Genomic DNA, 17,500 nt, shown 5'->3' with positions numbered 1-17,500 from the left:
GATCATGTTTCTCTCTCTCCCCCGATTTTTCTTTTCCGTTGTACTCGGTCGCGCACACATCACGCAAAACATATTCGCAGAAGGACCGTTCCAGTCGGATGCGCTGCTCGTACCGGAAGGCTGCCTGTTCGATCACATCCACAACGCGTCCCGCTGCTGGCCGTTCATCAGGTGGAACCAGACCGGGGCGGCCGCCTGCCAGGACCGGAACATGCAGATGCGCAGCTTCGCCATGCTGCTACCGTGCGGCATCTCGCTCTTCTCCGGCGTCGAGTTCGTCTGCTGTCCGAAACACTTCAAAGGTACGTTCAAATCGATCCTTGCCAGCGTCACTCCACCGCTTGACGCCTCATTTTTCACGCGACACATGTCGGCCGATCATCGAGCCACTGCTCGAACGATGCTGCTACAATTTATTTCCCTCCCACACCCCCCACGAAAGGTGGGAGGAAAAAATATAGAAAAAAAGGGGGAGATGACGAGAACAGAACGATCAAACTCCCGTTGATCCCCTGCATTGTTGTCATTCCGCGCGATAACGTTCAAATCCTTCTCATCCGACGATGAGGTCCTTCGGTGCGCGTCACATCCGGTTCCTGCTACTGCTGCTGTTGCTGTCCGTTGGCGCAAACGCATCACAAAATTATTTCCTCCGGACATTCAGCTCTGACGACCGGCGACGGGACAGTGACGATGGATTTCGCAAAAAAAAAATGAGCGCGCGTGATACGCAGCAAATGAATTGCCTCGTATCGGTGGATCCGCGCACCGTGAATGACCTCGATGGCTAAGGGGGAAAAAAACCTCACAGAGACCTCGGTAATGCGGGTCCAGAGAGTAGGTTTCCTCTGCGTTTTCGGGGCGAGGATTTGGTGACAATGCGAACCGGGCTGTGGTTTGTTTTCTGGGAGCGAAGCGTGAAGTTTTCTGTGTCAGTGCCACACAGACACCGGAAGGAAGCAATTTTAAAACGCGTCGCAATGGTCAGAACGGAGACGAAACGAAAAAAAACTCGTTCCCAAAACGTTGGGAGTGCGCAGATATGGTAACGATCATGAGAGAATAAGTCCTTGGTTGGTTGTTGGAAGCGAAACACGCGGTGCGCGGACGAATGTGTGGAAAAAGTGATGGCGCTGGGGGTGATGGGGTGAAGTTGAACAACAAATGGCTTTTTTTCCAGCCAGCCGATCCGTGCGGCAGCCGGTGAAAAATTGCCTCCAATGCCAACACAATCATGGCGGTGGAGCAGGTGATGGATGAAGTAGAAGCGCCAGCACCCGCGCCAGCACCCGCGCCAGCTCGCTCCGAATGTTCGGGAATGCGAAAAAGCAAAGGAAAAGAAGGAAAACTGAAAAATGAAGCAAAAAAAAAAAATACATTGAAAACACAAAGAGGGAGGGATAGAAAGGAGGACATGCACACGCGGCATTGGAAAAGCTGCCGGGAAAAGGGCGAAAGCGTGACCGGGCAGAAGCTAACAAATTTCATTTCATGACCCAGCGTGTACCGTTTGTCTTTGTACGGCCAAAAAGGGGGTCCATCCGTCCGTTCGTTCGCATCGGGATCGTTCGCGCACACAGGCGGCACAGAGCCGTGCGCTTGGCTTCGGGAATGAAGAATGATTCCGTCCGTCGAGAGTCGTCCGGAGGGAGCCACAGGCCACGGCCAACAGCAAGCAGCTGCTGCAGCATCGTGGGTCACCAGGAAAAAACGCTGTGGCCCCCCGGGTCCCTTCAGGGGTCAGCAACGGTGGCAGGCAGCGGGATTGTCTTTTAAAAGTTTTCCGAGTGCATCAAATTTGCATAATATTGCCAAGTGAGGGGGTGGGGGGGGGGGGGGGGGGGGTTGGTGAATTGTGGAGGAGGGTATGGTGGGGTGAGAAATCGGACCAAACTCTTGGCGCGAATTTCAACCCCTTTTGGGCACCACCCTTTGGGTTCACACTTCTTTCGCCCTCTGCAGACCAACTTTATGATCCTCAAACCTCCCTCCACGCCCGGGCGGAGTGAGTCCCAGAGGCCCAGAGAGTCTAAAGGGGGTCCCTGCATCCATTACTCGGTGTTTTGGTCGGTGTCTGTCTGTGTCTGTGGGTTTGTGAGTGTGCAAAAGGTTCGTGAACCGTGTGATATGCTGATTTGGCGAAAGAGTGCCCTTTCTCGTTCACTATCGCCATCAACATGCCAGCAAGATACTCACACACATGCACAAAAGCTCTCTCTCTTTCTCGTTCTCTCTCTCTCTCTTCTCTGCCTGCCCGTTTGACAGAAAAGGAGTAAACGGAAGAAGAGTAGGAGGAGACGGCACACCCAACGAACAATTACAAAGACTAGCGACGGCTAGTGCCTTTGGGTGGAGCAGCATGCCTTGGGGTTGCATCCCTTAGCTTCGTAGGTCATGCCGCTAGACGGGGAGGGGTTGCGATTTAAATGTTATTATTATGCAAATAAATCTTTGGAAAATCTGTTCCTCTTCCTTCTGCTCATGCTTCCTAACTCCCGTTGCACCCTTGCGGCTTGAGCAAGCCTCCGGGAGGACACCCGGAACCCGGAAGGTCATTAATGTGAAAGTGTCTCAAACGACGCTTGCAACGGCGTGGCCTCACCCGTGCGCGCTGTGCAAACCGAGCTTAAGTAATGTTAATTACACTCTTCACGCTCCCGTCTACTGGTACTGGGCTTTTGCGAATGATGATCTGGAAATGGAGCAAAGTTTCTGCAAACCTTCATTCCCATGCTGAGCCATACTGGGGGGGAGGGGGGGATTTGTTGGTGGTTGGTGCAGAAATTGATGACGGTTGTTTAAACCACTCCCGTACACACGGAATCCCGGTATAACACACGCAAATCGCTGGTAATTTCCCGTCTTCCCGGGGGCGCGTGTCATGTGGTGGTTGCTGGCCGTGACTCGTGATAACCGCAAATCGTTGGCAGTTGGCGTACTCACTCAAAATGGCCTTCATGCATTCGGTTTTGGATGCCATCCCATCATCATGAGTGCTCGGCACCAGCCGGGAGGTCTAATGATGTATCCTAGATCGGTCCCAGGATGGTCTGTGGATTCTGTTTCCTCAAATTCCAGCACGATTTCGGTTTTGGACGTTGCTTGCAACCCGTCGGGCTGTCCATCAGTCGCTGCGCTAGCACCAGTTGCAGCAGAGCGCTGTTGATTCGTGGAAATGTGCAGATTATGGAGTTTTCGTAAGGCATCACCATTGTGTCAGTGGTGGAGGGAGGATTGCAGTGGTCCACAATTTGAGAACTGCTCAAATGGAATTGTGGCGTTCGCTTGTTACACCAGTTCCAGAAAAAACCAGTAATATTTCCAAGAAATAGAATCACACCACCCTCAGTATTCGACAATGGTTGACGACGAGGTTACACGAGCCAATTGTAAAATGGAGAGTGTAATTCGACAGAATGTGAGAACCACTTGTGCTTTGTGCCCAAAACGTAAACGCTTTCCGCTGCGCTCTTTGTGTCAATTTGATTAACAACGTTTGGTCCGTCCCTCGGTCCAGACTCTACCACAGGCACAGATTGGTCCTTTTCTATGAAATATAGAGCGAGAGAGTTCATTTTGTTCGGACCTCATAGTTAATTCACTTTCCTGCTTGTCAGACTGGGCTCGGGCGACTTTGTAGTGTAACTTCGCCCTCCGTTACACAGTAATCTCATTCAGCGCTGGTTAGAGAGCTGTTGACAAAGGACACTTCACTTCACAGACTTCACCGGAAAGGGTTCGGTTGCGAGAATCCCGACCGAAAGCCAACAAGCAAGCTAGGAAGTTAGGGTCCTAAATCAGTTCTCAATTCAATTCCGCTCTGCTCTGTTTAAAAAATTATAGCCCATTCAAAAACTCATTAAACCGCTTGTATCCGCAGCCCCTGCTCTGTTCATCCCCTTTTTACAGTCCTGTGCCGAGCAAGCAGCAAGAGGAGACTCATGATTTCATTAACCTTCCCCCGGCCGCGGCTCTGTTGTCTAGTAAATAGTTGGATGATTAAATTCCATCGCCCCTTCCTTGGAACCTTCGTGAAGCTTGACTTTAAGACCATCACTGGCACAGGAAGGCAACGGGGCCATTGCCACGATGCTTGGTGCTTCTTGACACCCTTTTTTTTCTGTTACGAAATGCCAAACCACCATTTCGCAGACCAATCGCCAACGCGTTTCGCACAAAGATAAACGCGCCATCAGCGCGAACGAGAAGCGAATTCCAACGGATCTCGACGGAGCTCTACCACCCATTCATTCCCCGGTTTAACTCGGTTAGTGCGAGCTGCATCTCGCCGGTGGCTACATTGTTTTTTTGTGGGGGAAGGGAGTTTGGCCGCCAAAGGCAAATAAACCGAGAGTAACCTGCCAGGGCAGATGGCCACTGTTTAATTGCTCGTAATTTTCGAATCGAAAGCATCATTAATTTTATCGGGAAATCTGTTTTCTTTCCCACCCGATATGGGGGTGGCGATGGTACTGACAATTGCGCCCTGCAGTTCACCCTTGTCTGGCTTGTCTTCGATCCGAAGCGAACTGGAGTCACCGATAGTGTGTGTTTGGGTGTGTATGTGTGTGTGACTTGTGAGTCTTGCTGGCAAGGGCCTTGGTTCGCTTCTAGTGTGCGCCACACCACACCACCCTCATCACCGCATCTTCGACCCTCCGGTGGCTTTCATTCGCAGGAGGTGGAACGATAAATTGTGCCCCATGGAAACGAGTGTCCTGCTGAGCAATTAATTTTCCCTGACAGCCTTTTCCTCGCAGCTCGCCCCGTATGCACAGAGGAAGAGGGAGAGGAAGACAGAGAGTGAAAGAGAGGGGTGCTGTTTGGGGAGTTAAAAGTTCGCTCGCAACTCGCTGGTTAGCTTGGCCGTAGGTGGGAGAGTGGGATTGTGGCCAGAGTGATGATGAAGTTGACCACTAGAGTGGTGGTGGAGGTGGTGCGATGCTAGAGCCAACCAGCTAGCCAGCCAGCGACAGATTACACGCCCCGTTCGTTTCGCGTTTCGAAACATTGCAATCATTAGGCGGCAGATTGTGTATTGCCACCGCAGTGCCAGCGGAAAGGCAGTGTCGCTCCATTTGTCTCTCGCTCTCTCTCTCTCTCTCTTTCACGCACACACAAAAAATATGCTGGAACAAATCACATGCTCACCACAGAAACACGTACACAACACTCTCCCACAAATGGATTCCAAATGGGGAGCGCATTCGCCGCAGTTGGCATTTTTGTGCCATTTATGTCCGTCTCATTTGGCTACCGTGGTAGAGATTGGAACAATCCGAAGATCAATTCATCATTTATCATCCTGGCATTGCTTGCGTGCATTGCTGGTGACAGTTTGCTGATTTTCGAGTTCTCGCTCACGCTCCCCGGTCCGCTGTGCACTCGAAAGCGAGCTCAGCGGCGTGTGGAGCTGACAGTGAGTGAGACTGATAGTTTCGAGTGGCCCAGAGTGCCAATTAGCCCGAGGAATGGGCCACAAGTGTACGGACAGCATCTGTTTGTCTCTTATACAACAGATTGAATCAGAATGAAATGAACATCAACGTGATGTGTTTGGTGGAGATTATGGTGTTGATTCCGTTTTTGTATAAATGTAAGCGAGGAACAGTAATATATTACCATAACGAGAAATCGTAAACCGTCTACTCAAAACATGCTACAGCTCGAATAATATTTGTGCAAATCGAAACGGCATTAAGTAAACAGACATTCCTTCGCCAAAACGTGCGTCCAAAGAGTGAGCTAGCTCTGGTCTGATCTCGCGGCATGAATAAGTAGCACTGTAAGCAAGAAAAGCAAAAAAACGCGGATTTAACAGCCAAAAAACGCCGAAAAATATCGGGTACCATGCGCCTCCATCGCGTACCATGCGCCTCCATTAACGATTGTTTATTCGCTAATTGGCCGTGTGATGGAAGCCGCGGCTATCCTATGGCTCAATAAAAGCTTCAACAAACGTTTATACCTCATTCTTCAAATACGTGTTACATTAGCGACGGCCTGTTGTAAAGAAAATCCGACAGAAAATTCGGCTTTCGGTCCTTCGATCACAATAAGTCAGTCAACGGTTCCGGCTCGTTCCGTTCGGGCCTTGCTGTTAGCAGGATGAATGACACACGTCGAATAAGCTTCCGTTATCCCTAATCAGTCTTGACAGCACGCTCAACGAGACACCAGCGGCAAAAACCGGCCATTTGTCTGGTGAAATGGGTTCACTTCTTCTGCGTCTTCCCTTTTTTTGTTACTTCTCGTTCTTACTTGACCTTTCTTTGTCCTTTAAACAATAAAGGCACCCGACGGCCCGAAAGCATGGTTTAATGATTTTAATTTTGCTGTTAATACAACGGGAAAACATAACATCGTTTGTAGTCTCGAGAATTAGGCCATGTCGTTCGAAACTATGCAGACAATGTAGGGAACCACTAGACATTGGCATTACCGTGCGTCCTTGAACTTTCGAGGCTTTGTCACGCTGCTCCGAGAGCTCCCTCTATCAGTGGAACGAACCAGCGGAACCTCGCTCCAACTTCCAGCTACACAGCCCAGTCTAACCACTTTTAATCCTTTGAGCATGAAAAGCATGCACTTCAAAAAGCCATCACTACTGCTCCTCGTCAGTCACATCACCGTCACCGTCACCGGGGCGCATATGGCATTCCCGGCACTGATAATCGCACAACGGGTCATGATTTGTGCCGAGAGCTATCTCACGGCAAGGCGCAGCATGGGGTTGTTTCGTCGAAAGGTTGTGGCAAGGGATTTTCCATTTTGTCGACAAAACAAAAAGAAAGGGAACCGGGCGAGCACTCATCCATTTGGCATCCATCCCAGCGACAGCGAAGGGAAGTGCCTTAACCTTGCGTGAACTTCTGTTCGACATCCCCTCGCCACTCCGTGCCGGTGGGACCTGGAGTGTCTGTGACTCAGCTATGGTGGGTGGCTGCTAGCTCTTCCTTCCTGCACATCGCAGCACAGCACAGCTCTCAACGAACCATGGACGAACCCTATTCCCCGGGGTTTTGTGAAGAGCTTTGGCGTGGCTTTCGATGCCGCTACGCAGCATGTGAGAAAGACGAGTTTCTGGAGCGGCCGTGCTTGTTACAGCGGGAACCGAAGCCGCACCAACCTTGTATCATGTTGTCTTGTTTGAACAGTGCCGGGGAATTGAGGTAAGCATTCTCCACGTTTCAACTACCCTTTTCTAATTTCCCTCAAACACGAATCCCGGGCCGTGGAGCGGAGGCCCGGTATCGGGGTTCTAATAGAAATTGCGAGAAGCGCCACGAGAGTCCTTTACAGTGGCGCTCGCCGGGCGGATGTAGATTGCTGAAGGTTTGAAGAGGGAGAAACTTTGTTTGCATGAGGGCTAACAATATTGCTTGCAGAAAGCGGACGGTAAAGCACACGCCCCAGCGGAGTGGTGGACGTTACTGGAGTTTACATTCGCCATTCGCTGTCGATAGCTAGCACTACACTGCCTTCTGACCAAACAAATAAAACTGTATCTTTTTGAAACTGGCCACACATATTTGACTACGGAACCCCTTATCAGAAGCGTTATCTCGTGCATTCTGAGCCTGGTATATTCACTAAATCCCCCATTAAATTTCGCCCGAATGTTCCTGTCTAACAACATAATTTCATTCTTTTCATCTATTTTGTGCAAAATCAGTTCATTGGAATTCATTACTGTAAATAGTCGGATAAGCGGTCAATATAATGTGTATCTTATGCTTAAAAGTTTGCAAAAACGGCAGAGTACACTTCCTTCCTAGAACTAAGCGGCATCCGCGAACTCGAATCGTTGAATTACGATATGTTTTGGTTTTCTCGTTTTCTGTTCTAGCGAACAGAAGCTCAAGAATGTAGAGGACCACAATTAGCAGCGCGTCTGTTGAGCGTTAAACAACTGTCGACCGCTTCTTGTTGTCAGCTCGATCGGAATCGAGTTGAAAAGAAAAATCCGAATGGTAAAAGTGACGAAAAAGAGCATGACAGTTCCTCGTACGTCAATAGACAGCGAACATGGGACAGCTGTTAAAGCATCAAAGCTATTTTCGACACAAGCAGTCATACCATGCTCTCCGCAACGCTCTCCATCTGTAATCTAGATAATGACTCAAGCGCACAGTAAGGGTTCGGAGTATTCGATGAGCTCGAAGTGTTTCGCCCCGTCACATCGTTGAGTGCCCAGCACCAACCGCTGCTCTGTGTAGATTTTAGAAATTGTGTGAGAGATAATTGGTTAACACCAGGACCTAATTGTGCCGGGGTGTTTTGTGGAACATTGTCAATTCAGCGAACCAACCGTTGGCGAACGAGCTAATGACTTCTATTGCTAAAGCTTAAAGCTAAACAATACAAAGCCAAGGAGGAGCAGGCGCTGCCAGACTAACGAAAGTCAACCGCCCGCGGTTAAGCTGGCTGGCCTGATCAGTACTGGAGGTTGGACCAGCCGGATTCTTCATCAAATCTCCTCCGGAAAAGCTCAAAACGCTGTACGGCGCGTTTGTACGGCGGAAGCCGGGAAGCAAAGTTAATATTGTTAATGATCAAGCTTTCCGCTGTTTTGTCGTGTGCGGCGGCTTGGTCGCAGTAAATTTGCCTTCCCATCATCTTCTTCCTTTTCTTCTTGGCGCTGTTGACTGATAAACGTTCGAGAAGAGCGGCAGCGGGGGCCCGCTTTTCTGTTGCCTTCGCCGGGGCTTCTTAATTAGAGCAACGCCTTCGTAAAAGGCGCACGAAACGCCACGTCTTCCACCGTCGGACCACCAACTGCTGACTGTTAAAGCAAATTTCGCCGAAAGCTGCTGGCTCACTGCCTGGGGCTGGCTGACTGGCTGACTGACTGGCTGGCTGGTGTATCGCTCCGGTTCTGGCAAGATGAAAGCCAAACCAAGCCAAGCCAAACCAAGCCAGCTCGCTGAAACGAGCAGCGTTAGCGAGCGTTACTTTTTAACTATTGAATTAACTTTGCCGATGGATGTTGTCGGTCGCTCAGTCGGTTCGGTCGGTTGCGAGCGCGAGTACGCAAGTAAGTAGCTCCGTTGTCTATGGTAATGGTGAAATAAAAGCGTCATTTTGATGAAATCATTTTCACAAATTGCTTCCGACAAAGTGCGGCGTCGGTGGTGGGTATGGATGCGGATGGATATGAGGAGCACGTTTCTCGTGCGCAAGGATATGCAAGCATGGTGGTGTTGGTGGTTGGAACGACAAATTTCTCCGAGATGAAAGCATCGCAATGGTGGGCGGTTAGAGGTGTAGCACATTGACATTCCGCGTGAGGCAATATCTCTTCAACAAACAGATATTGGTGTTACCATGGGGACTATCGAGAGGAAGAGGGGTGGGAGAGAACCTTTGGAATCTTATCGGAGCGAATAATTGTTCACCGTGCACCGTGTGCTTTGCCTGGCAACGAAATCACGCATCACGTCACCGTCAAACATATTTTTCTTTTATATCAGAGTAGATAGATAAACTTTAAAGACTCTTTTGAAGTTAAACAGACAAAGGTACCGTGAGTTTATTAACTCCAACAGTTATATGATGCAGTATATTCCATATGCTTTAAACGTTTTTTCTTAAAACTTTGCATTTACCGATCCCGTGAGCATTGTAGGTATTTTCAGTACACCGCGTCTATTAAAAATATGAATTCATTTTTTTATTAAAAATTTCAATGCATTTTTTCATGACAATTCGCCTTGCAATGACTTTCTTTTGTTTGATTTGGTCAGTTGTTACAAAATGTTATAAAACATACATGAGATGGGAATGAATTTATGGCAAAAACTATGATAGATCGAAAATACAAAAAAGCCAATCCCTAGGTGTATGTGGGAATAAAAATCGGCCAGCCACGGCAGCAGATGCTGCTTCGGTTGGTCAGATGGTGACTCCTATGCACCCTTATCGTCAGGCGTAAATTAATGATATATATTTCGTCCGCACCGACGCCGGTTTCATCGTTTTTTTTTGCAATGTCCACCACACAAACCCTCGGACAGGCATCAACAGATAGTCTGGTCGTGGTACAGAGAATGGTGTGCCTGTTAAGCCCGACAACGGCCTATCATCGTCGTATCGCAACGGCTCGCCAACTCGGCAGATGTAGCGGAAGGCATAAATAGCATCAATCACTCTACGCTGCTGCACCCCGTGTGTATGTGGCCACTATGGTGCAGCATCCGCACTTGCTGCGCTCAACCCACTCTTGTGGAACGAGCCAGAATGAGGTCAGTTGCAGCGAAGCGAAAGATCGCTCCGTCCGCTCGGGACCGATGGACGACTACTGTCAGGACTCGTTGGTCCACTACCGGGAAGCGCCGTTGTCGTGGACATCAGCAACATTTCGTTGCATATTTGACCCCGCACCAGGCAGGCCGTGGGACGGGAGGTATGGTTTCCCGGGCGAACTGTCGCCATCAGTTGACGTGGAATGATTAATTCGAATGCAAAATGGAACATAATTGCACATTGAATGTGTCATCAGCAAACGCACATACACCGACGGGCATTTACGGTGCTACGGGGGTGACGGCACCGAATGACACACAGACAACATGGAGCCCCGGGTGCGAAATGATCACCCCCACGCCACCCCTCCCTACGGTACCACTGTTCAGCTTTAAGACCTCTGACCTCTCTTTTTCGCTAACTCTCTCTCTCTCTTTCTTTCTGCTTGCGTTTGATTGTGAATAAAAGATATGTTGGATTTTCCCATTTTTTTCCAACTCATTTCATTTTTCTCACCCTTTTTTTCCCTCTTTTTCTACTTCCCCTTGGGACAGTTTCTAGTGTTTTACTGACCACTGACTCTTCCACTTCTCCGCCGTCACCCACTTGCACGCATCACAATCCGGCGCCATGGCCGCACGGCAACCATTTGTTCATTTATTTGGCTCCCATCTGTCCAGTCGGTCTCGAGCTGGTCAGCAGACGGTACCACCTCGACTCTCAGGGGACGCATTATGTGTATGGTGGTCGTGGTCCGGGAGGGGGCAGCACCTGCAACATCTATCCTACTCTACTCCCGCTACTTCCCTGCCACTGTTGAGCCTCGATTTGAAGAGAAAAACTTGGAATCCCATTTTTCTAGGCACACGAATGTGTTTGCGTTTAGTGGTCGTTGCGTTGGTCAGTGACCGTGTGAATGGTTGGCCATTTTGTTTACGCGTCTCCAAGGAACACCAAAGCTATGGGCAAAGCTCTCGAAACATGCCAACCAGGTTTGGTTCCAAAATGTTTCACCAAACTTGAGGACCCCAAACCAACCTTAAAAAAGGCCCAAGGACCTTAGAAAGGGTACAAATACGCATCAACCTCGTTCGAGGGGATGATAAAACTACCCCTGCTGGAAATTCGAATTAAAAAAAGCAAACTCAGAGTGGTCATGATGTCGTCAGTGCGACAGTCTGCAGCACCCTTCAACTGGCCGATGGCCTCCAGGTTATGGCTGTTTGCCATGTAAGCCACCAGCGCCCAAACTACCGCACCGCCCTGCCGACAATTGTTTCATTTGTTTCTCATTAATTGTTTTTTTCCGTTTGCCATGCTCACCAGCGTTGGTTCACGGTGGCCACCGAGCACTGAAGTTGATTTATTCATTCCCTCCATTTGCCACTGTTGCCGCATCTCGGTTCACGTGGCGTGGTGGTAAAAGGCACGCTAGCACAACACTGGCCAGTTAAACGATATACGGCATTGTGTTTCTGTCGGGTCCGGACAGGCTTTTCTCGGGAGAAAAGCGATTCCTTTCAGTGGACAACGCAGTGGACCTCTGTTGGCATTTTCTGCCTTCCAGAGCTCGTTAGTCATATAGTTTTGGTCACCACCACGTACCAAGGTGCCTTTTTTCCACCAGCTTCGTCGACAGCAGCTGCACCCAGCAAAGGGCGAGCCTTACTTGCACTTGGGGGGAAATGAAATTCGTTTTTGCCGGAAGATTATTTGGTGGGGCCAGGGTGCCAGGATGCAAGGCCAGGCACTATGCGAGTGGCGAAATGAGTGAGCAGAAAGTTCGGGAAAAAATCGTAAAATAAATCAAAATTAAAAGAGAAAACAGGAAATAAAGCGAAAATAGGTTTTCGAAATAGCAAAAAAAAACATGGCCGGAAAACTCTTTGCACAGTCGGGGCAATTTCCACACGGCTACATTTAGTACGAAATTACGCCGCTTTTCAATCGCAATTATTGTCCCCTGGCTGCCTTTTGCCATTACCTCTCCCTCTCTCCCGCTCTTTTTTTCTCTCTCTCGCACACACGATGTGCAAGCCGAGGGATGGCAACGCAGGGGACACGAGCAGCGCCGAGGGAGATGAATGATTTTGTTGCTTTTAAATCGTTTTTAATTACCCTTTTCGTGGCAGGTTTTTGTGCTGCTTTCGATGGTGAGAGCCCCAAGCGCGCCACCAAGCACATGATTGACCTTATGCGTACGTGTGGCACGTGTGGCACCAGCAAGCCATTGATCTGACCGGTGAACCGAGAACCAACCAGCAGCTGCATTATTACGCACTTAGTGCACCACGAGGCCGCAAGCCATCCACAACCTGGCTACCGAAGCCAGAAACCGAAGCAAAAAACAAAGAGTTCCCTCAGAGTGTCATTAAGCGTTAACGTGGTCCAATGATTTAATGTAGGTTATGACTCCTGGCGAATGCATTTCGTGCAGCATATCAATGAAAATCACCACCACTCGAGTGTAAAGTGGGCGCGGTTCTCTGACTGAGTCTGAGGCACGTGATTTGTGGCATGCAACGCAGAGTTAACTGCAGCCAATGCAATCTAATGCCTGAAGTTTACTGTTCGGTGGCATGAACGGCCATTAAAAAGTTTGTTTTATTCTTGCTTATCGTCTTTGGAGTGTGAGTCCCTAGGTTTGATAAAATGTAGGCCTCCTTTCGGAATCGTAAAGTGCAAAATAAAATGTAGCTTTTTTTGTTAACAAAGACACGTAAGAAAAGCATTATGACGATTAGCGATTTAAAACGACTCCTAAAATAATCCATGATGTATCAGAAACGCAGAAACTTTTATTTCGAAGAGGAATACCGAGTGCATTAATGGTTTTCCTTTTTATCATAAAACTCCAGCATGGATACCAGTAAGTCACAACAAGCCATAACAAGACACAACAAGAAAGGAAGAGTTGTGAAGCATGTCCCCTTAAAACCAGGATCTGTCGAAGATATCCTTTCCTAGAACCACCGCCAATCATTTTATTGAATTTCAACATGAAAGATACGGAACCATCCTTTCTTTGTCATAAGCCAGCATTAGTTGTGTCGTGCTTCACTTGGGTTTTGGTTTGCGTTTGCAATTTCAATGTAAATGGTGACAGCATCTCGTGCATCTTTGGAATGGGGGTTTCCTTCGAATGCCAATCGAAAGGATTGAGAAAAGTAGATGTAGAAATGTGGACACTCGCTGAACTTTGCTGAATGTCGAATTGAAATTACTACCGAGAAGCGCCTCACAGCAAAACCATCGGTCGATAACGGGCTCTGCGGGGCTGCCTTCGGGGAATAGACACAAATTGACCTTCGGGCCAATCCAGTCGAAATCGTTTCCCATTTTCCTTGCTGGTGGAGCAGTAAGTTGCAGCACAGGCGAACCACGGGAAGGTGGGATGAAAGGGGCTGGAAAATCGATTCGAAAACCAGTTCACGAAGGACCAGGTCCCGGAGTTCGTCCCCTAGTTCGGAACAATCGTTTGAAGATCACCAGCCCAATGATGGGTTCGATGGAGGTGCTGTAGCGAGCGGTGTAACCGAGCTAACCAACCATCCAACTAGCTATCCAACCATCCATCCATGCGGCTTATTCTGTATGTAGGCGAGGGCGTCCTTGTGCGCCCTCCAGTCGACCATATGCCCTAGCACATGAACGCCCTCAGTCATCGGTTGTGGACAAACAGGAAGGCAGGAAGGCAGGCAGACGAGCACCCGACAAAAAAGGCCCCCGAGTACATAAAGGAAGGCCCCCTGCGTGAATGGGAGCCAAGGGTCCCTTTCAATAACTAGTCGTCCGTTGGTACTGACGTTGATGACACCCCGGGTTTGTATGTGGGGCGCGATCCGAGGTAACGAGCCGGGTTTTAATAGTTATTCCAACCCTCACTGGCGGTGGGAAGGAGATTTTTCTTCTTCTGTTCGCCTTTATCCTTATTCAGAACCCATTTTCAGGTCACAGCCAACCCGACACGACCATTCATCTCACGATTTTTCTGGGCCAAACGCTTCCACCATCTCACCATTGAGGTAGATGGACCTCAACGTGCACTCTTTGTCTGTCTCTCTCTCTCATCGTTCCGACCGGATGTATGATGCATACAGAGTTTGCCAATTTATTTCACCAACCGACAATGTTCCTGTCTTTCAACACACTAACTGCATCGATGAAGTGACGCTGCCCCTGCAACACTAGAGTGCGTTGCTGCTTGAACAGGATATGCATTGAACATGATTTGTATTATTCAATGCATGAGATGGTGGTGCAGCCGTAGAGAGAAAATATGAATTACAAAACTCGGTTAAGTGTTCGTAAGCCTCGGCGCTTCTCGACAAGTCAGAACCAGAGCACTGTAGGGTGGATCGAATTTAACGCGGAGCTGGGCGTGTTCCATCGACTGGAACTGTTCAACAGGAGGGGGATTGGCTCACCTGCAGGCTCCAGCTGCAGCTATCAGACCCAAAACCCGCTTGTCGAAGGGCACCGAGTGGATCGGCGTGTGCGAGAATGTTCTGGTTCAGCAAAAGTTTTGTGAAAGGTGCTGCTGCTGCGAAGTACCCGTACCTTCGAGGTAGTGAGTGATGGCGATTGCAGGAGGAGGAGGATGGCTATCGATTTTGCACTCTTCATTAATTTCCACTCAACAGCAGGCAACTGAACCCCTGCTTTCGGCTACATCTGCTACTCGCGGCTGCCAGGAGTACCATTAACAGGAGGATGCCCCAAAAAAGGAAGGGACTCTGGGCACGCTCTCTCTCCCATGCTCCTGTGTGAGCTGATCTGGGTTTCGGGTAACGACGGGTTTTGTACAAAAAACCACAAAACGAGCGCTCACCATCACTTGGGAGTATATTCTGGCGAGACTAATGAAAGGTTCGCGCTCTGACACGCCGGGGAGCGGGGGGTATGGCAATACATTTGAAATACAAATTAAGTTGTTGATTCGTTGCTTCGTGCCGAGACCACCGAACGCGGTGAGACCGGGAATGCTTGTGGTTTTATGGAGTTTATCAAGGGGGCAAGGGTTTCCACAAGGTACTACGGCTACGGGGACCTCAATCAAGATGTTAAACAAACAGGCAGCAGTTCATCCAATTGTCTTTTCGAATTGAGGGTGTTGGGTGGCAGGATCCTAAAAGGAATAGTAATTGTTGAAAACTTTACACACATTTAAGTAACAATTGTGACCGAGAGTTGTTCAATCAAATTTCGTTCAACAAACACGCGTGTCTTTCTCTGTAAAAAACAGGGTTTTTTGTGAAAGAAGCTGTGACAAAGGTAACAGGAGGAATATGCCATATTTGAATTCTCTCCGCACAATCGGTGTTCCCAGGAAGCAATGCTCAGCGCCACCGTTTTGGGGAAAAGGAATATAAATCCTTAAGTTGATGCTAAGCTCTCGCCGTCACTCGTCATAGTTGGTTTGTTTGCCCGGAGCGAAACTTTTATGCAAGCAATTTTCTCGTTAATATCGACTACCACTGGCCACCATCACCACCACCACCACCGCCAAACCGTGGCCACGCTTAACGGACGGAACTTTGAATCCAGCGATATTTTTAGCGTTTACAGCAACCAACTTAAGTAAGTTGACGACGACACGAAGGGAAAGCGGGAGAGCTGGAACCGAGACGGACAAAAACAGTCAAGCAACGTTGCTAGTAACATTTAAAACTTTTATGCACCGTATGTTCGGTGTCGAGGGGAACGGCCAGAACGACCAGGAGCAGCAGCAAAAGAAGCAGGAGAAGAAGAATCGCAAAGAAAAGTTATCTAAGTTTTCTTCATAAATCACATACCCAAGCGGAACCAATGGGAAGGGAGGGGGCTTCCAGAATCAGTATGGATATGGCCGTAGCCGGAGCCTTTTCGGTGGAGGTTACGGCAAGCTATGGGGCAATCCTTCATCCATTTCGTGTTCTGGTTTGCCGTGGATGTTGTTTTTGTTTCATTTCTTACGGAATCAGTGCCGAACTGACTTCACTGGAGACTGGATGGCGGCAGTGAGCGCAAGCTTCGAGTAGCAGCACTTCGAAATGCGTTGAACCTTGGTCCTGGGGATGTACAAACGCTCTGCGGTTCCGTCAGGGATTACTTGGTGTGGCGCATGGCGTGAATTGAAGCATGGCAGCTTAAGGATTCATAACGCACGATACGGCGGGACCAGCACGTCACGCAAACGGTGAAGGACGATGCCAACCATTTTCATGGTCTCTTCCGGTTCCGGTCGCCCTCGACATGACTGGCTCGTGTACCCAGATCCCAGGTCACGGTCCCCAGGTTGAAAATACATTAGACGGGTACAGCTCGTCGATAATCGTTGGGCCCCAAACGATAGCCGGCTGCTGCTGAACCACGATGCACAGTGTCGGTCCCCCAACGCCCCGGAAATGAGTTGATGACGATGGTGGTGGGCAAGGTGGTGGCACGAACTACACGGCAGGACACGCGAGACAACGGTAAAGCTCAATATTTTATATCGGAAGGCGGGATCCCATCTTCCAACAAAACGGACGCTGGTGGCGTTTCCGCGGCGGAAGTATTTGGCAAGAAGGAACGGATAACTTCAGCAAAATGGCGAAGATTTTGGTGGTTTTACACTGGATGGGATCGCCCCGCTAAGGGATCCCCGGGACGATCATCGTGGTGGTGGCAAAGAGCACGAAGACGGAGCTGCAATTTAATGCCATATATTTCATCTTGACTGGTCCGCTCTTAAAGTACGCTCTTGAATCCCTGGGATAACAGTATGGACGAACCATGGATACGGTTCTTCTTCCTCCGGCAGGTAGAATCTCTCGAGATTCTATTCCCTGTTTGCCGTACATCGAACACTCGTAACGGTGTGTCCCAGCGGCATTTTTTTTATTGCGCTCCTTTTTGGAACGATCCATCGATCGAACGAAAAGAGGACGGACGGCCACACAAAAAAAAAAGGAGGATCCAATTATGACCTATGCTCATCGTTATATTTACCTACCTTTGCCAAACAAAACGATCCCACCCTGCTTTTAAATGGCAGGATCCAATTTTAAATGTTGACCGACGGAGAATCGAACGATTACCAAGATGGTGCGCCCTCAAGACATCGTCGGTTCTCGAGTATGGGCAAGATTGGCCCCTCTTCTAGATGAATAAACGAAGCAAGGAATTTCAAGAAATTTCTAGCGCGCAATAAATCCAACGTGTACCTTCGATATACCTTTACATCGATCATAACCAAAGGTCTCTTCTTAGAACGAACTCACCGCTGATGAAT

At 49.0% G+C, this 17,500-nt stretch overlaps 1 protein-coding gene across 4 annotated transcripts in view; it reads left to right on the top strand.

Moving 5' to 3' along the window:
- The window catches only part of LOC126581201 (amyloid-beta-like protein), a 64,984-nt gene that overhangs the window by 39,554 nt on the left and 7,930 nt on the right, over positions 1-17,500 (top strand). For all 4 annotated transcript variants that reach the window (XM_050244701.1, XM_050244699.1, XM_050244698.1 and 1 more), the window contains exon 5: positions 81-302. In XM_050244701.1, the coding sequence (XP_050100658.1) occupies positions 81-302 (222 nt within the window). The remainder of the gene's footprint in view (positions 1-80; positions 303-17,500) is intronic.

The sequence above is a fragment of the Anopheles aquasalis genome, chromosome 2 (assembly GCF_943734665.1).
Source record: "Anopheles aquasalis chromosome 2, idAnoAquaMG_Q_19, whole genome shotgun sequence".
Lineage (NCBI taxonomy): Eukaryota > Metazoa > Arthropoda > Insecta > Diptera > Culicidae > Anopheles > Anopheles aquasalis.
The sequence above is the reverse complement of the archived record's forward strand: the minus strand, read 5'-3'. Positions and strand labels throughout refer to the sequence as shown.